This window comes from Lissotriton helveticus, chromosome 11 (genome assembly GCF_964261635.1).
Source record: "Lissotriton helveticus chromosome 11, aLisHel1.1, whole genome shotgun sequence".
Classification (NCBI taxonomy): domain Eukaryota; kingdom Metazoa; phylum Chordata; class Amphibia; order Caudata; family Salamandridae; genus Lissotriton; species Lissotriton helveticus.
The window spans coordinates 935,334,252-935,355,010 of NC_136072.1; the positions used below are offsets into that span (position 1 = coordinate 935,334,252).

General features: G+C 46.8%; 1 protein-coding gene across 2 annotated transcripts in view; it reads right to left on the reverse strand.

Moving 5' to 3' along the window:
* INPP5J (inositol polyphosphate-5-phosphatase J) overlaps nucleotides 1-20,759 on the reverse strand; it is a 186,523-nt gene that overhangs the window by 62,059 nt on the left and 103,705 nt on the right. For both annotated transcript variants that reach the window (XM_078667265.1, XM_078667264.1), the window contains exons 6-7: nucleotides 11,646-11,821; nucleotides 7,833-7,944 (exon numbers count right to left, since the gene is read on the reverse strand). In XM_078667265.1, the coding sequence (XP_078523391.1) occupies nucleotides 7,833-7,944; nucleotides 11,646-11,821 (288 nt within the window). The remainder of the gene's footprint in view (nucleotides 1-7,832; nucleotides 7,945-11,645; nucleotides 11,822-20,759) is intronic.

The window sequence follows — 20,759 nt, forward strand, 5'->3', positions numbered from 1 at the left end:
TATCGTATATTAACAACAGTGGATTAAAATTTACATCACACGCAGTGTACGATCGCGAGTATTCTAAGCCCGAGGTTGGCGGTCTAGCATTCTGGTAAACACTGCAGGAAGTGGGAAGTTAGCTGGGAAGTACCAAGCACTACCGGGTGATGATTGTTTATTTTACGACTGCGTGACGAATATTATTCATGGAGCGGGTGTCTGAAAGAATTTCATAACTTTATGAAATTGGATTATCTTAGTTTCATTATACAATCGCACATACATGTCGAAATGGTAAAACAAGTCTTATAGATAAAAATATAAAACCCATTTCCGGTCATGTGATTGATGACGCATTAACACACGAGCCAAGTGATTTAAACTAGCGGAGCGCCACTGAAAGTAACATCCGGACGCCAGCGGGAAGAGACAATAGGTTCCAGGCGGCGAGCCGTACCCGATTAAATAAGTGGCTGTTTTGCTGCATTGTAGAGCGTTCTGAGTCAGGAAGTGATCAGGATAGCATTGGATTTTTGGATTACAACTCGCTTTATGTTGGCTTGTTTGTATAGACAATCACGGGACGTGAAGAGAATGCCAGACTGAGCGTCCATGTGGCACACCAACTCTTCAAACTGAGTGAGTGTTTTAAGTTTGACCATGTGAACCTCTGTTACTTTTTTGTCTCTGTGGCCCTGATAACTCCCGAGAGGGGGTGGTCGGGATCCGGATTTTAATGAGCATAATACCCGGTATTTTTAAACGTGTAAACAATCCAAAAAGATTTTGTTCCATATATAAATAAAACGACCAAATATGAGTCATAAATCTGTAACTGAAAAACTACTCGAGTTAACAGGTCAATAACTACTTGAAATGATAAACCTGATTTGGAGACATGAATTAATCAACATACATATAATAGAAATGTTTGTTTTATGTTTTAGATGGTATCCAGGCAAATTGCAGGATTATCGAGTACGGGTAAAACCGTGAGTTAACCGAGGAGAGTTAAAATATTTTTTTCCTCTATGGTCCTAACGGTGTGGACACCCCTTAGCGTGGGTGGACCCCCGGAGGGCGCACTTTTCTTATTTTGGTCCTGAAGAAAGCTGAGCTGAAAAAGCACGCAATACAGCAGAAACATGTTGACCACCTACACCATGTCACCAAGGTTTTAATTTTGACCTTGCAGTGATCACACCATTTTACTGTGAACAATTGGTCCTTTAAATAAAGTTGTTGAGGATCAGTTGGGATCTTTTATTGTCACCACACATTCACGATTTTCACATATTTCACTGCTGACATACCTGCTTCGCTGCAATCGCAGGCGTTGAAGCACACAGGGGGGGATAGCCTGGCCCCCCTGTGACGAACCCCATGATGAAGCATGTCACCACTAGGGTGAGTGAGGGTTCTTTTAGAAAATAATCTTTCTCCTGTCTCTATAGTTTCTTAGTCTCATTAGTTTTGTTAGTTTTTTGACCACCTAATGTAATTAATTAATTAATCAAATTCACTGTGTGTTTCGTCACTTGGACATAACGTCTCTAGATGTTCACTAGAATAGGCTCTCTTTTGTTGATGATAATAAAAGTAAAAACTTGCCATTTGTTTTCCCACTCTAAATATGACAGGCAGACAAACTGCAAAACCTCCAGCGGCCTGACGGTGTACGTAAGTGACAGGGACCAAGAAGACACCGCCTCTGACATACTGAAGGTCAACCCAACTCTTAATGAGGTGGGAGGACCTTCAGAATGATGGAAACCCTTGCTGCCGCACTTTAAATCAGGCTGTATGTATTTACCACACAGCATCTGGTTTATACAACTAACAGAATTGAACTGTTCTGTCAATATTTCAACGGATGCGTCCACTGGCGTAGAATACGCAAACATTCACTTATCAGAGTAGTTTGAGCCAGTAAAGTGGGATTGAGTGAGAGTCTATAAATGCATGAAATATGGGCACTGTGGGAGTAAGTGAGGAAAGGAATACTGCAATATCATTACACAAATCAATACACAACCAAACCAGACATGTTGGACTCCTATTTAAAACAAAGGAAAATCAACCATCACCAACCTATTTCCAACAGTCCTCTCCAAGAGTAGGCAAACCCAGCCTCTACATTCCTTCAAACAAACCAACAGAAACTGAATTAATGGATCTTGTCAAAGCAAGCAGGCCACCCGATTGCCCTTCTGACCCTTATCTACCACAAATCTTCAAGACAATTCTTTTAACTACCTCTGCTGCCACACCTGTCAGAAGAACAAGCAATAATTCTTTAACTATAGGAATCTTTCCAGATGGCTATAAAAAGGCCGACATATTTCCATGATTAAAGAAAACAAACCTGGATCCACATGACCCCAACAACTACAGACCAATAACAACTGGAACTTTCCTAGCCATACATGTACATAGGGGACTTTACATAATACAACTTTATACCTCTTTACTATTTACCATATACATGTATGCATTTCTATGTAGTTACGTACCTATATATTGAATACTTTATTCCTACAGTAAGAAAAAAAAAACGTCAACTCTCCAATTTACTACACTGTCCAATCCTATACCTCTTTCAATATATCCTCTGCCTCCACTATCCGACTTTTCCTACTACGATCTCCCTAATAAACCTTTCTAGACTCTTCCCTCCTCTAGCTATCCTTTGACTCATACCAAACCTCATCTTACTACTATGATCTCCCTACTAACCATTCTAGACTCTTCCCACCCCTACCCCTCCTTTATCCTATTCAATCCAACTAACAGACTCACATGGCCACCACTCAAATTTAATAACTTATATGTCTCTATACTAATCCACCACTAATCCACTTTGCGTCCGGTGTAGCGTGCTACTCTCCCGAAAAAATGCTCAACACCCTGTCAGGGGTAGTAAGCGCTATATACAATTACAGTATCCAGTATTTTTAGATAATACCTAATATTGAGCAGTCGGTTTGTTAATACGCTATACTTTTGCATATATGGGAACTGAGACCCAGGAACATAATGTGATTTGTCTAGGACTTGTCTAGGGTCGCCTGGCTTGCTAAGAATGGTAAAGATTTAGAAAAAAGTTCTACTGAGACTCCGCCCAAAGTCAATCACATGACTAATGCTTACCCTAAGAGAACAAGTCACATCTTTTTTAAGAGGCTCCTCCATTCTAACGGAAGAGAGTCGCCCCACTGAAATGCGTCAGAGACGAAAAATAAAAAAGTTAATGAAGCTAATTCATTACAATTTTATTTTCCGTCACCCTGTCCCGAACGGAGTGTCAGGACGGGGGCGGCGCTGCTGCTGAATGGCAGAGAGGAGGGTGGGCTGCATTTTGCACTTGTATAAAGTGCGCATGTCTCTTCAGCCCATTGTCTTGAGACGTCCAGACAGACATGCGCAATTTAAACCTCTCAACCCAGCTCTCTTAAGTAAGCGGGATTAAGAGTAAGTGCAGACATCCAGTGCCCTCCGGAGCGCCGATAGAGGCCACTCACTCCAATCAGGGCGCTGCTGTCATCAGCATGAAAGCTACACCATGTTTGCCTTGGGAGCCTGCCTCGAGGAGAGAAGACGATGGAGAACTTTGTCTCGTTGCAGGAAGGTAAGTGTTTTATTACATTTATTTTTTATTTTCCCCCACCTGCCCTACCACCCTCGGGACATGCCAGCCGCCACTGCTACCCTAGGGAATGAGTAAAATAAGAGTGACATGAAAGAGGCCGGCATAGAATGACATAATAACTATACTTATACTGGAGTCTCATTTGGAGCAGGCGCTCCCGAGCTGACGTCAGCTCGTCCACTAACTGATGGGCTGAGAACAAGAGTGAGTACCGAAGAATGGCGGAACCGGTTCACACCACTCAAAAAACAGTCAGGGCGGGTTGGTGAATTAAGCAGCTCCAAGGAAGGAATAAAAAGCCAGCTTCCTGTTTCCATAGAAGCATTCTTCCACTGGTGTGGACTGTGGCCAATTAATTTTACACACAAGCCCTAAGGGCAATTGCAGCTGCAGGTCCCTGGAGTGGAAAGGGCAGCGCAGAGATCAGATTTGTTCTGGGTGTTGATCCCTGGTGTGTGACGGTCACCCCTGGACAGACAGCACTGTATGGCAGAAAAGTGTGAACATTGAGCAGAAATGTGCACGACGGGGAGGCCACACGCTGATTTTAGGGTCCCTCCTGGGGCTTAACACTCTTGTCATGCAGGAAAAACACTCTCACAATCAGATATAGGCGGCACTCTGATTCTGTACCTGTGCAAAGTATCAGCTTTAGTCCTGCAGAGCTGTTAAGGGATATACTGTCATCCTGCAGCTGTGTATAGGACATGTGCTTGTCACACACCTCTTCACAGGAGTACACTCTCATCCTGCAGCTGTGTATAGGACATGTGCTTATCACACACCTCTTCACAGGAGTACACTCTCATCCTGCAGCTGTGTATAGGACATGTGCTTGTCACACACCACTGTACAGGAGTAAACTCCCATCCTGCAGCTGTGTATAGGACATGTGCTTATCACACACCTCTTCACAGGAGTACACTCTCATCCTGCAGCTGTGTATAGGACATGTGCTTGTCACACACCACTGTACAGGAGTAAACTCCCATCCTGCAGCTGTGTATAGGGAATGTGTTTATCACACACCTCTTCACAGGAGTACACTCTGATACAGCAGCTGTGTATGGGGCATGTGCTTAATCCTGCACCACTGTACAGGAGTACACTCTGATCCTGCAGCTGTGTATGGGGCATGTGCTTAATCCTGCACCACTGTACAGGAGTACACACTGATCCTGCAGCTGTGTATAGGGCATGTGCTTATCACACACCTCTGTGCAGGAGTACACACTGATTCTGCAACTGTGTATAGAGCATGTGCCTGTCATGCACCTCTGTACAGCAGTACACTCTGATCCTGCAGCTGTGTATAGTGCTTGTGCTTATCACACACCTCTGTACAGGAGTACACTCTGGTTCAGCAGCTGTGTATAGAGCATGTGCTTGTCATGCACCTCTGTAGAGCAGTACACTCTGATCCTGCAGCTGTGTATAGGGCATGAGCTTATCATGCACCTCTGTACAGGAGTAAACTCTGATCCTACAGCTGTGTATAGGGCATGAGCTTGTCATGCACCTCTGTACAGGAGTAAACTCTGATCCTACAGCTGTGTATAGAGCATGTGCCTCTCACGTACCTCTGTTCAGGAGTGCACTCTGATCCTGCAGTTGTGTTTAGGGAATGTGTTTATCACACACCTCTGTACAGGAGTACACTCTGATCCTGCAGCTGTGTATAGGGCTTGTGCTTATCACACACACCTCTGTACAGGAGTACACTCTGATCCTGCAGCTGTGTATAGTGCTTGTGCTTATCACACACCTCTGTACAGGAGTACACTCTGATCCAGCAGCTGTGTATAGAGCATGTGCTTGTCATGCACCTCTGTAGAGCAGTACACTCTGATCCTGCAGCTGTGTATAGGGCATGAGCTTATCATGCACCTCTGTACAGGAGTAAACTCTGATCCTACAGCTGTGTATAGGGCATGAGCTTGTCATGCACCTCTGTACAGGAGTAAACTCTGATCCTACAGCTGTGTATAGGGCATGTGCCTCTCACGTACCTCTGTTCAGGAGTGCACTCTGATCCTGCAGTTGTGTATCGGGAATGTGTTTATCACACACCTCTGTACAGGAGTACACTCTGATCCTGCAGCTGTGTATAGGGCTTGTGCTTATCATACACATCTGTACAGGAGTACACTCTGATCTTGCAGCTGTGTATGGGGAATGTGTTTATCACACACCTCTGTACAGGAGTACAGTCTGATCCTGCAGCTGTGTATAGGGAATGTGTTTATCACACACCTCTGTACAGGAGTACACTCTGATCCTGCAGCTGTGTATAGGGAATGTGTTTATCACACACCTCTGTGCAGGAGTACACTCTGATCCTGCAGCTGTGTATAGTGCTTGTGCTTATCACGCACCTCTGTACAGGAGTACACTCTGATCCTGCAGCTGTGTATAGTGCTTGTGCTTATCACACACCTCTGTACAGGAGTACACTCTGGTCCAGCAGCTGTGTATAGAGCATGTGCTTGTCATGCACCTCTGTAGAGCAGTACACTCTGATCCTGCAGCTGTGTATAGGGCATGAGCTTATCATGCACCTCTGTACAGGAGTAAACTCTGATCCTACAGCTGTGTATAGGGCATGAGCTTGTCATGCACCTCTGTACAGGAGTAAACTCTGATCCTACAGCTGTGTATAGAGCATGTGCCTCTCACGTACCTCTGTTCAGGAGTGCACTCTGATCCTGCAGTTGTGTTTAGGGAATGTGTTTATCACACACCTCTGTACAGGAGTACACTCTGATCCTGCAGCTGTGTATAGGGCTTGTGCTTATCATACACTTCTGTACAGGAGTACAGTCTGATCCTGCAGCTGTGTATAGGGAATGTGTTTATCACACACCTCTGTACAGGAGTACACTCTGATCCTGCAGCTGTGTATAGGGAATGTGTTTATCACACACCTCTGTACAGGAGTACACTCTGATCCTGCAGCTGTGTATAGGGAATGTGCTTATCACGCACGTCTGTAAAGGAGTACACTCTGATCCTGCAGCTGTGCATAGAAGCATGTGCTTATCCGGCAATTATGTATAGGAGTACCCTGTGGTCATACAGCCGTGCAGGGAGGCATATGCTTATTCCTACAACTCTGAATGCCAATATATCCTGATCCTGCAGCTTTCTACAGGGACCTGTGCTTACCCCCACTTCAGTATAGGAGTACATACTTATCCTGCCTCTGTGTAGAGGAGGATACTCTGACCCTGTTCCTCTACCGACACGCCCTCACCTTACCCATTCTTTATAGCGATGGTCTCTAAACCAAACTTTGACTATGAAAGAGCAGGTCCTTGCCACTCCGGGCATCTGTTACCATATTATCCTCTCGTGGCAAGGGGGACCCTGGTCCAAGCGCTTATAACACGCAGATTGGATTACTGCAACGCGTTACTCGCCTCTGCCAATGAGACATTACTGTCCAGCTAGACGCCTCAGGTCAAGTGTCAAAGCATAGCTCGCTGTCCCAGATATAACAAAGTCTAGGATGGGAGGAAGGTATTTTTCCTACCTAGCCCCTATGTACTGGAACATGTTACCTTACCACATGTGCACATGTTCTGACCATCTGAAATTCAGGAAACTGCCCAACACAGAATTTTTTGATCTAGTGTTTGCTTTGCCGGCGATCCTCCTGTGCGCGGAGATACCCTTCTCGGGGTGAATCGCACGCTATATAAATTAAAATAACAAAAACCTACTAAGCTCACTGACACACCTGGACCGCATGCTCGAGGGGAAACACTTTGCTACCTGTTTCTGATTTTTATGAATAATCAAAGAGTGACGTTTACAGCACTAAAGCGCGTCTGTAGACATTCTGCATGCCCATAGAGGCAGTGAATTGATGTCCTACGCAAGACCCAGAGGTGTGCTGTTATTGTGTTTTGTCTCCAGGAGTGACACTGAAGCAAAAGGAGAGAGGATATTGCACTTAAGCATTAGATTCTGGTGTACGGATGGGTAGAGTGTGTGAGTGCAGTGAGACCTATGCGGGTAGGGTTTGCGTGTCATGTGTATATGGCAGACTTCTCAAACCGTGTCGCTGCAGACATGTGGTCCCACATACACCTGTGTTTAAGAAAAACATTAGAATGGATGAAGTCGTGCAAGAATGTTTATGTGGTTTAATTATGCAGAAAACCATGTACCCAGTATTTGCAAGGTGGGATCATCTTACCTGATCCTTCTCCAAGAGTAACCCCAGCTTGCTGTTATCAATGGCGTATTTCACAAAGTGCATATCATAGTCTTCAATACGAAAGTTCAAGTCCCCAAACCAGAAAACGACACTGGGGGAAGAAAAGGAGATCGGTGAGGACAGAGGAGTGGCAGGGAGACAGCCCCATCGCCCTGCCCCATTCGCTGAAGTAGCTCGACACTTGTGGTATGGTACATGTGCATGCATTATGTGGATCCTGGCCTGCTGTTTGCTGAGCACAAGATCTTTACATCAACAGGGAGATGTGAGGAAGATAAAAGTGAAGGTTCCAGTAGGGGCTGTGTCTACGTGTGCATTGTGGGTTCCCGCAGGACGGGCATCTACTCGGCCTTAAGTCACCCCTCATGTGATCAATATGACTCCTAATCTTAGCATAATTCCATGCAGCACTTATGGTGCACAAAGCAAAGGGCACTGCTCAGTGGGTCCCCACTTGGCCCAAGAATTATCTGTGAAGGGATAGCTTAAGCGACTTTTAGGGGATCCCTACTAAACTTTGTAAGAGGGGAGCACATCATAGTACATTACGCCTCTGGGTCAACTCTCACGTTCTCCAGCAAAGCGGGGCAGAGAGTCTCAGCAAAAATCTCCATTATGACTAATGATGCCATCTGCCCTAGTCTGACCAGAACAATTTTGACTGGTCTGCTCAAGCAAACACCTTCCCCACAAAATCCCATATCTTTTTCAGGAGTGGGTAACTCTTTGTTGTGAGTGTATAGTGTGATACGGTCTGCAGCGCTGGACCCAGGCTACAAGGAAGGCTGAAGGTCTTCTAAGGATTGCTACGATAATTTGTGGGTTTGCTGTTGAGGAGGAATAATGTCCCTTGGTAGGCTGTTAGAGTCCTGGGCGAAACACCTATTTTTAATCAAGATGTACTTCTGGAAAGGTTTCCCAAAGACGCCAGCAGAGCGTTGGGCTGGGTCGCAATGCTTGCTTGTGGGGTAGATTGTAGAATATTGTCCACGACTTCTGCCCGGCTCTGAATGCTATCGCTGAGTGTAATAGGCTTGAACTAAAGCCGCCAAACTCAATTCGATGGTTAACGGCAGGCTGTTCACAAAATGCGTATATGCTGTGTAAAGAGCTGGTCAGCCGTGTGGACAAGCATGGTAGCTTCTTGCGCCATGGCTCTTCATTGTCTGCGTAGGAGCCCTTTCAGCCAAAATTTAGGAAGTTAACTAGAGGAGGGGCCAAAACGTATCCCTGCAGCTCAAGAATTACAATGAAATACCCACACTCTGTCCCTTCAGCTTTGCTCAATTTCTGTTAGCAGTTGCAGCAAAGGTTGTCCAATTAGAGGCGTTTGCAGGCCACTGTTCCTAATTAGGCAAGGCGCGTTGTCATTTTATCAATTTCAGGTACATTGATGTCAAACTACTATGACATGGGCTCTCAACAGCTGCACCAGAGTGGAAGATATATATAGCTGCAGATGCCAGGATGATCTGTGTCAGAACAGATTACCCAATCAGGAGAAGGGGCCTGGGAGAGATCTAAATGGATTGAAATGTAGACAGGTAGCAAGCAGAGAACTGTGGCAGCCAGATTCCAAGCCATTCTTTGGGGATACAGAATTATAGCCCCTAATACATGACAATGTATTTTGTGAGAAGAGCTAGGGATTGAAACATGTAGAGCAGTGTGTGGGAGGGTGGTTCATGCACGTGATGTTCTAATCATGTCTCCCACGTTCTCTAGCACAAGAGGAAAGCACATGAAGTATGTTAAAGAAGTCATAGTATCAGACACGAGAGAACAAGACCCAGAGGGGACTGAGCTAGAAACCCATCTCCCAAATGCCAGTGTCTCTGAAAGGCAGTAAGGTCTGAAGCAGAAATAGGTACACTCGATGTACGCCTAGCATGAGATCAACTCTTCATTGGTCCACCAGAGTATCACGAGCACCATACGAACAGGAAAGGTCACTTCTACCAAAATATGTAATGAATAAATGAAAGTGCATTTCAATGTAAGCTGTATGTCACTCCATAAAATATACATACACATCCCTACAGACAATCCATTATATTGAAATTCTCACTATTAAAAATAACATTACTGAAATTTCAATTACTAAGAATGCAATTTACATTGAAATTCCCATTACTTAGAATACTGCTACATTGACTAAGCGAAGCACAATGATAAGTATACTAACCTTGAGCCTAACGTTAAAACCTAAAACCAAATTTTACACTAATCTGGAATCTAACACCAAATTGAATTCTAAGCATTACCCTAACTTTCAACCTAGCGTTATTAACCATAAATTATACCCTAAGCCTAAACTGAACCTAAGGCTAAGGGGTCCATTAGGATGACGGGTGGACTTTGTCCGGCCGTCATCCTAGCGGGGATTGGGACCGCCCGCCATAAGGGTGGGGGTCCCGTGGGAGGCATTAGGATGTGCCCGCCACAGTGGCAGGCACATCATGCATTTGTAGCATTGCGGCAGGCGGTGCCCTCAGCACCGCCCACCACAATGCTAGACATGCATTTCAGCATTTGCATCTACAAAGCGGCAGGCAACGCGCGGTGCCTGCCGCTTTGTTTATGCAAATGTGGGGGGGGGTACCACAGGTACCCCCCGTGTGCAGCCCCCACCCCTCCTTCACTCTGGAGGCCTGCAGGGGGCCCCCAGAGTGAAGACCGCATGCCTTTCCGTGGCGGCAAAAATAATGCCGCCACGGAAAGGCATTGTAAAATGCCCATGCTAATATGGCTACCATATTATTCCTTTTCCACCCCGGCCGCAAGGCGACCGGGGCGGAAAAGCGGCGGACGGTCTTTCCGTCCGCCGAGGTCCCCCCCCGCCATACTAATATGGCGGGGGGGGAAACTAGTGAGGATGTCGGGCGGATTGCCCCCGCCAGGCTGGCAGTGGCTACCGCCAGCCTGGCGGGGGCAATCCGCCCGACATCCTAATGGGCCCCTAAGTCTCCTCAACTAAAGAATCCTTCTCCTAATCCCAAACATATTTCTTGCCCTTATCCCTCGACCAAATCCTAAACCAAAGCCTTAGTCATCCCTTATCCCAAACCAAAGCCTAATTCAAACTATATCCCTGCCGATTCTAAACCTAGCTCTAACACTTACCCAAACCCAAACCTGAACAATGCTCCTTAGACTAGCCCTAATTCTTACGCTTACCCTTCTGCTTATCTAATTATTACTGGTGGTATTGTCAGTTATAGTACTTGGGAAGTAGTAGCATCAATGTAATGATACATTCATGTCACGGATTCTCAATAGTGGGGGGTACACCTACAGTGAGCAGGTTTCTTAAAGTCTCACAATGTGTTAAATAAAAACAATTGAATGAGCACTAGGGGGAAACTGGTCTTAAAGGAAGAGTTTGGGATATCACACAGGCGGAATGATGGGCATCAGAAAAGGCCCTTGCACAATGAGCTCTACTTGTCAATACCTATTTTGTTGTTTTGATTTAAAGGGACATCCTACTGAAGGATATCTCCATATACCGCAAACGCAACAAAACATCATCAATAAAGGCCCAGTGTGCAATCTTTATTGTTGATGATGCAGACCTGGATAAAGAGAATTGAATCTTTTTTCACTTAGTGACGACGCTGTCTCAGAGAGTAGCACCATGCAGTAGGTAGTGAGGAATAGTGTTTCTGGATTAAGATGGTAGAACAGAAAGATGGTAGTCAGTGTCAGAGGATGTGAGCCAGAAGTGATGACCATGAGGACTTGCATATGTAAAGACGAGCAGACGAGGGTAAGGAGACACAAGTTACCTACTCGTGGTCAAGGACACCATTGGCCAAGGGACCTTCAAACTGCTGCAGCTGAAGGATGCTCCCAAAATTTTCCATCCGTTGCTCTGAGTTCTCCATGTGAGCTGGTAAATGGCAGTTCAGGAAGCACACCATATGACCAAATAGAGACATGCGCACACTGACTCCTCCCTTATTGCCCTAGAGAGAGAGAGAAAGCGAATCCTGTTCAAAGTGTCATTGTGCATTGAACCTCTCTGTAAGGTAATCCATTTTTTGAACAGTTTTTTTGCTTAGCACTGTTGATAATATGACAGCCGCTGTAGCTTTAAAAAGTGGGTTAAAAAGCTAAACCACATATGCTCTATTTAAATGCATAAGTGATTTCTGCTCTCAATGTTGGCATATCTGTGAGGTAGCTGTTAATGCCAAGGACTCCTGAGCAGTTGCAAAGTGCAGAAATGGGGTGCAGGTCTGATGTAAATATTTTCTCATGTGAGCTTAAAAATGTAACATGTACATTTATAAGTGTATGCTTTTTCAGAAGCCGTGCTACAGGAGCCTCTAACTGTTGAGTGATAGCAATGCCAAGATTTACTACATTTTACACAGCGCAATGTAGCCCAGGCGCTTGCTGTGTTGCGTCACCGGCAGAGTAGGAATAAGCCATATTTAATAGGATACATTGCATTCCTGCTCTCCCTCTGCGCTGGCGCACTGAGTGTAGCCTAGCATCTACGCTCGCACTCCTCCACCCTGGTGCAAGGGGGCTTGCGTCACAGGCAGGATTGTTTTTGCGCAGGAAGGGACAACTTCCTCCACAAAAACAATCATCGGCGGCTATTTCCTCTTTTTATGTGTGCTGCAGAAAGCAGAACAAGTAGAAAGAGGAAATAATAAGGAAAAAAAAGCATATTTCTAGGCTCTGTTGGGATGTTGTACCATTTTAACACATTCCCAGGTTCAATATGTTTAGTAAATTTGGGAATGAGCCAAAATCTATGAGTGGATGCGTGGGAACGGCCACACTCCACCCACGAAAAGCCTTGTCAACGCTGAGTAACACCCGGAAGTGACTTGCACTGCCTTGTGTCACTCTAGATTTACTAAGCTACGCAGAGCCACACAAGATGGCTTTGCATGGCTTAGTAAATCTGACTTAGGGCTTGCGTTGCCTTGCGCATCGCTGCCAAGGTTTCAGATTGCTATGTGTGACATTGTCATAACTTCAGTGTAATTATGAGTGACATTTCAACGAGTATGAGTGACACTTTCTTGTGAGCAAAATCAAACAATGAAGATGAGGGAAACATAAATATCAGAAATTACACCCTTTTGAGCAACAAGAAACTCTATGAAGATCTTAAAACTGCTGCAAACTACCAGAAATGGAAGGGCACTAACCTAGTGCCCTTGTGACGTGATCATACTGTTAAACAAATGTGTAAACATGAATTTAAACAAGTTTTACAGAGGCAGAACTTTATTAAAGTTCTATGCACATATGCAGACACACAAACAGTCAAATAGATAAGATAATACTACTGGTTGCAACAGATAAAACAGTATGTTAGCGGGCCCAGCGCGGATTTCAGCTGCCTGCCAATCATCGTTTACTCAGAGTCGCTGTCAGCTGAGTCGCAGACTCTGAGCGCCGCCCAGGGTGCTGCAGCACTGGCTAAAAACAACAAGTGATGGACTGAATGTGGATCAATGTCACACACTCCCCCAGTCAAAAGATCTGGGCCCAAATCCATCGTTTTTTTGCACTCCACACCACCCTGGGTCAGATAATGGCTTTATGCAAATCAGCTCTGACCCTGTTGCCCCATGGGAACAGTCCAGTCCGAACTACAACAGCCATATCTTTCCCAGACCGGAATCAAGCATCCGAGGACCGGACCGGTTTCGAGGTAACACCTCTCTTCAGCCCGGCTAGCTTGACTCCAAGTGGTGTGGAGTGCCTGGGACCCACGTCTGGGCATCCCCAGCGCACTTAGGGCGGCAATTGCAAACAAGCATTGAAAATGCAATAGGTCTCGCAATAGAAGAGTTTAACTTTTTTCGTTTTGCAAATGGATGAGTGGCGTTGCGTGGATGAGTGGCGTTGCGTGGATGAGTGGCGTTGCGTGGATGAGTGGCGTGTGAGAGTGGCGTTGCGTGTGAGAGTGGCGTTGCGTGAGAGAGTGGCGTTGCGTGTGAGAGTGACGTTGCGTGGGTGAGTGGGGTTGGAATGCAATAGGTTTCGCATTAGAAAAGTTGTAGTTATTGGTCTTGTAAATGACATAATTTATTTATTTTTTCGTTGTTAAAATTGCTAAATTGATGGCTTTGTCATTTACAATGCCAATAGTTATAACTTTTGCGAATGTGACACCTATAGCATTTGGAATGCAACATGTTTTGTATTTATGTGACTTATATGGCAGCTCTGGTCGTTATGCTACATCTCTAGATAGTTTTATCTTTCGCAAATGTGACACCTATTGTAACACAATATGTGTTGTGAGTGAGGGTGAGGGGTTGAGGGTGAGTGAGGGTGAGGGGTTGAGGGTGAGTGAGGGTGAGGGGTTGAGGGTGAGTGAGGGTGAGGGTGAGTGAGGGTGAGGGTGGGTGAGGGTGAGTGAGGGTGAGTGAGGGTGAGTGAGGGTGAGTGAGGGTGAGTGAGGGTGAGTGAGGGTGAGTGAGGGTGAGTGAGGGTGAGTGAGGGTGAGTGAGGGTTTGAGGGTGAGGGTTTGAGGGTGAGTGATGGTGAGTGAGGGTGAGTGAGGGGTTGAGGGTGAGTGAGGGGTTGAGGGTGAGTGAGGGTGAGTGAGGGTGAGTGAGGGTGAGTGAGGGTGAGTGAGGGTGAGTGAGGGTGAGGGTGAGGGTTTGAGGGTGAGTGATGGTGAGTGAGGGTGAGTGAGGGTGAGTGAGGGTGAGTGAGGGTGAGTGAGGGTGAGTGAGGGTGAGTGAGGGTGAGGGTGAGGGTGAGTGAGGGTGAGTGAGGGTGAGTGAGGGTGAGTGAGGGTGAGTGAGGGTGAGTGAGGGTGAGTGAGGGTGAGTGAGGGTGAGTGAGGGTGAGTGAGGGTGAGAGGGGGTGAGAGGGGGTGAGTGAGGCTGACTGATGAAACCCCTCTCTGATACTTGTTGATCTACTTCTGGGAAAGCTTACCTCCACCAGACAACCCAGTGTGTGCTGCACAAGAAGTGTCCTCACTCTCACACTTAATTTCCTTCCCTTGGGCCCACAACAGGGTCTTGACCTCCAAAGAAATCAAAGTGAGTCACTGTCACTGAAAACGTGCGGATTGCATAGTGCTGATGCATCACGTGCTTTCTGTTTCCACCATGTTTATTTCCGTCCCTGCTTGCAGTGCAACGCTCTGCGCTTATTTGTGCCCGTGCTCTTCTTCACAAGCCTGTCACATGCCCCCCTTGCTGTTTTTAAGTTCTGTTTCTCAAATGTCTCGGGGGATTAGTACCTTTGAAGGCTTGCACTTGAGGGGGTGCGCTCAAAATTCATAATCCCCTGAGAAATGTGCCTAACAAAGCACGGCCGGGGATGTGCACAACGCTCCGGGACAGGCGTCTTCACCTTGCGGGGAGCAAGGCTGTGTGCGAAGAATTTCGTTGCTTCGTGAAGGCAAATAACAAGCAAATTGGCCCATTGGGGAAATGAAGTGTCGTAAAATGACCAAGAGTGTGTTGTTAGAATATTAAAGTAACTGTTTGGTATTATCGTATTATCCTCTTTAACTCTTAAGACTGGGAGGAGGAAAGGAGGCTTCGAGGAAGTAATGGAGTGAGTAAAGGTTTTCTTCCAGGAATCATAATACGCCCACAATGCAAAAGTTGTGTTGTTAGAATATTAAAGTAACTGTTTGGTATTATCGTATTATCCTCTTTAACTCTTAAGACTGGGAGGAGGAAAGGAGGCTTCGAGGAAGTAATGGAGTGAGTAAAGGTTTTCTTCCAGGAATCATAATACGCCCACAATGCAAAAGTAAATGACAAGCTGTGAACAAAGCATCCGAAAGCAGCCTAAAGGGGAGAAAGGAGGGGTGAGTGTAAGCCGAGGTCACACGGCGGGCAGGGGAGGGGGCGGAGCGGGGAGAGCGAGAGCGGCATGTGGGTGTGAAGAAGCCGGGCCGGGCAGGGGAGGGGGCGGAGCGGGGAGAGCGAGAGCGGCATGTGGGTGTGAAGAAGCCGGGCCGGGCAGGGGAGGGGGCGGAGCGGGGAGAGCGAGAGCAGCATGTGGGTGTGAAGAAGCCGGGCCTTTGAAGTGAAGCTAAGCTTCACTTCAAAGGTGTCGGAGGAATGCGGGCGGCTGTGCACGCGCTTTTAAGCTCAATGCACATGCGCATTGAGCTTAAAAGTCACGGGCACTGCAAGGAATCGCCACGATTCCTTGCTTTGTAGTTAAAGGTTGTTTAAGCCGCAATAGGCTCGCAAGCTCGATGCGCATGCGCATCGACAGGCGAGACCTAAAAACAACAAGTGATGGACTGAATGTGGATCAATGTCACACACTCCCCCAGTCAAAAGATCTGGGCCCAAATCCATCGTTTTTTTGCACTCCACACCACCCTGGGTCAGATAATGGCTTTATGCAAATCAGCTCTGACCCTGTTGCCCCATGGGAACAGTCCAGTCCGAACTACAACAGCCATATCTTTCCCAGACCGGAATCAAGCATCCGAGGACCGGACCGGTTTCGAGGTAACACCTCTCTTCAGCCCGGCTAGCTTGACTCCAAGTGGTGTGGAGTGCCTGGGACCCACGTCTGGGCATCCCCAGCGCACTTAGGGCGGCAATTGCAAAAAACAACAAGTGATGGACTGAATGTGGATCAATGTCACACACTCCCCCAGTCAAAAGATCTGGGCCCAAATCCATCGTTTTTTTGCACTCCACACCACCCTGGGTCAGATAATGGCTTTATGCAAATCAGCTCTGACCCTGTTGCCCCATGGGAACAGTCCAGTCCGAACTACAACAGCCATATCTTTCCCAGACCGGAATCAAGCATCCGAGGACCGGACCGGTTTCGAGGTAACACCTCTCTTCAGCCCGGCTAGCTTGACTCCAAGTGGTGTGGAGTGCCTGGGACCCACGTCTGGGCATCCCCAGCGCACTTAGGGCGGCAATTGCAAAAAACAACAAGTGATGGACTGAATGTGGATCAATGTCACACACTCCCCCAGTCAAAAGATCTGGGCCCAAATCCATCGTTTTTTTGCACTCCACACCACCCTGGGTCAGATAATGGCTTTATGCAAATCAGCTCTGACCCTGTTGCCCCATGGGAACAGTCCAGTCCGAACTACAACAGCCATATCTTTCCCAGACCGGAATCAAGCATCCGAGGACCGGACCGGTTTCGAGGTAACACCTCTCTTCAGCCCGGCTAGCTTGACTCCAAGTGGTGTGGAGTGCCTGGGACCCACGTCTGGGCATCCCCAGCGCACTTAGGGCGGCAATTGCAAAAAACAACAAGTGATGGACTGAATGTGGATCAATGTCACACACTCCCCCAGTCAAAAGATCTGGGCCCAAATCCATCGTTTTTTTGCACTCCACACCACCCTGGGTCAGATAATGGCTTTATGCAAATCAGCTCTGACCCTGTTGCCCCATGGGAACAGTCCAGTCCGAACTACAACAGCCATATCTTTCCCAGACCGGAATCAAGCATCCGAGGACCGGACCGGTTTCGAGGTAACACCTCTCTTCAGCCCGGCTAGCTTGACTCCAAGTGGTGTGGAGTGCCTGGGACCCACGTCTGGGCATCCCCAGCGCACTTAGGGCGGCAATTGCAAAAAACAACAAGTGATGGACTGAATGTGGATCAATGTCACACACTCCCCCAGTCAAAAGATCTGGGCCCAAATCCATCGTTTTTTTGCACTCCACACCACCCTGGGTCAGATAATGGCTTTATGCAAATCAGCTCTGACCCTGTTGCCCCATGGGAACAGTCCAGTCCGAACTACAACAGCCATATCTTTCCCAGACCGGAATCAAGCATCCGAGGACCGGACCGGTTTCGAGGTAACACCTCTCTTCAGCCCGGCTAGCTTGACTCCAAGTGGTGTGGAGTGCCTGGGACCCACGTCTGGGCATCCCCAGCGCACTTAGGGCGGCAATTGCAAAAAACAACAAGTGATGGACTGAATGTGGATCAATGTCACACACTCCCCCAGTCAAAAGATCTGGGCCCAAATCCATCGTTTTTTTGCACTCAGGAGAGTGAGGCTGAGGCACCGGCTGTAATAATAATTTTAAAAATCTTTAGCTAGCTCTAAAGAATTCAAATCAATTCATTTACCGACTCCACTGACTTTCAGTCAGCTGTGCAGTCCACCCCAGAGCGCGCCACTGTCCAGCAAAGCAGTGGCCCTAGCCACGGCTTGAGAGAAGCCAGTCAGAGCTACACGCTCTGTTTAGACAGTGACGCAGTGAAATTGAAAGTAAAAGTTGCTGGACCTCATCCCATAAAGAAGGGCCGTACTGGCCGTAGCGGGCACCAGGCATTTTCCCGGTGGGCTAGAGGGGTTTTGACCCGTGGGGGCCAGTTTTGTTACAGGTGGGTCAGTTTTGCAGCAGTTCTGCAACATCGGCTCCCTGTAACAATAGCAGCATCTCAGTAGCTCATCCATCATATGCCCCACCCCTCCCGGCCGATCGAGCGGAAGTGCCAGGGCTGGTTTCTATTCCCAGTTCGGCCATGCCAAAGAGGTAGTGCAACTCTGTAATATAAAATAAACATTCCAAGAATCAATCATAACTGGCTTCAAAAGCTGAGCTCAGTCTAAGAGCAGGTGTGTGAGCAGAGCATAGTCCCCAGACCAGTGCCTGCGGCACCGGCTGACGGTCTGCAGCACAGCCTGAGTCGACACTGAACTGTGAGCAGGCTGAGACTTAGCTGTACACTTAAAGGCTCAGAATGACGACATGCTTGCCTCTAAAAGAACATTAAATCTAAATTAGGAGATACCTGAGTAAGTGACTGTAGTCTGAGAGTGAGCGCAGCGGTATAGACCAGCCGCGACGATTCCCCTGGCAGTATCCGCGTTCCAGGACTCAACTTGCTTGGCAATCATGAAGCTGCAGTGCAGGCTGCTGAGGCACAACTAATCTGGCATCAGCCATGGTCCTGGGTCAGCCAGGTCGGGTCCAGATACCAGTACATTACACCGCTGGTGTAAGCAGCGGCGGACGGTTCTGCCAAACTTTAAACTGTCTCATCTGCTGCCCGCTCATGCCGTGGGGCAGCCAGCCAAAGTGTCCTGGCTGTCTCAGCAGCAGCCATTGGGCCAATCAATACAGACTCCCATGACGTCATGTGAATCTGAATGAAACGGTCAGGTGTATGATGTACATTGTAGGGGGGGCGTGGTCTGCGCGCCGAGGGAAGATGGCGGACCATGTATGAGCTCCGCCGCTACGCGGGACTCAATTCCTATTTGGCTACCTCCTATCCTAACTTCATGAGCACTCTCGAACAGTTCCTCTCTTCTGAAGATGCTGTGAGTGATTTGCCTGAACTTTGGACTCCCGCACATCGCTGCTGAGACGCTTTTCGAATACGGCAGTTTCATCGCATCTGAGACGCGAGGGCCGCCATTTTAGGTCGCTGCGCTCGCGTCAGAAGATTGCATGTGTTTTTGCCGTTTTTGGTCTAGAAACTGATTTTTTTTCTTTTTTTCAACTACTTTCCACCTTCTTCTTCATGGAATGATGCTCGTCTGTGTCCTCAAAGATTATATCTACTGACTCTTGTTCTTCTCCTGCGGAACTGTGTATTTTCTCCAATGTACCTTTTTTTCTCTTCAAACCGCAATATCTCCTCAGCACTTTCATTCGCCTCCTTAATGATTGAAGGAAAGGCTGTTATGCTACATATTGGCGATGTGGTTTATCTATGGAGTTATCTCTATCTTCGTTGAGAGATTTTTACTCCTTGGCACTCATATCATGTCAGAAGCGCGGGCGGCCGCCATTTTAGGTCGCTGATGCCAGTGTAAGAAATCCTGACTTTTTATGCCATTGATATTATATGTGCACGCCATTGTTTCCCTTCTCCACAATTGCAGCTTTCTGCCCTCAGGGTTTCATGAAACCGAGGATTGGCACTCACTGTTCCAGGAAATAAGGATGTCTTCTCTTCCATTGGGGATGTTTTTCCCTTGAGCTGCCTTCATATCTAATACTCTGCTCCTAATTCAAGACCAGCCTATCTTGTGAACTACGCGAGCGACTGCCTTTTTAGGTTGCTATACCTGCGTATTATTACATTATGAACGTCCAGCTGCTTTTGTTTTTCTCATTAATCAACAATATCTCCATGTTCTTGTCTGTTTTATGAGGTATATGTGCAGCTATTCTGTTTCCCATTTTCAACATTCAGTTTTTTGAAGAGCTTTATTTGTGGACTTAATACTTTTAATACCATTTGGAGGATTGTTCCTTTATGTTTGTATTTTGAAGAAAACAACAAGTATAAATATCCTAGTTTGGCCTTCTTCCGTATCTTCATTCTTAATGAGTCAGGGGACCTCTATACAACTTACAATGGCCAATGACATTCACAACGCTAGATCATCCATATCAGGTACAAAACCGAAAAGACATAAAAATGATCCGCCTCCTCCCATCCATTCATCTCAAAATCCTGTTTTGGATTCTATACTTGATGAAGTTCTTGGTCTACAAACTTTCATGTCTGCGACCAACGAAAAATTAAAACAGATTGAGGAACGATGGATTGTTATGGAGGGTAAAGTCTTGCAACTAGAACAACGCGTTAGTGATTTTCAAGATATCTCTTCAAAAGTCCCTCTACTAGAACAGGAAATTCTTAAGTTTAAAATCCACACCGAGGACCTTGAAAATCGAAATCGCAGAAATAATCTACGCCCATATGGTCTTCCGGAAAATGTTGAGGGCCCTGATATGGTTTCTATTTTACAGAAATTCCTTCCAGAGCTTCTGGAGCTTCAAGCATCGCCAATTCCCCTCAATATACAAAGAGCCCACCACCTGGGTCGTCTAAACTCTAACGCTACTAAACCACGTGGTATCATAATGCTCTTCCTTGAATTTACCAAACTGATGCATGTTGTGAAAGCTGTACGACTCAAAAGTCGACTCATCT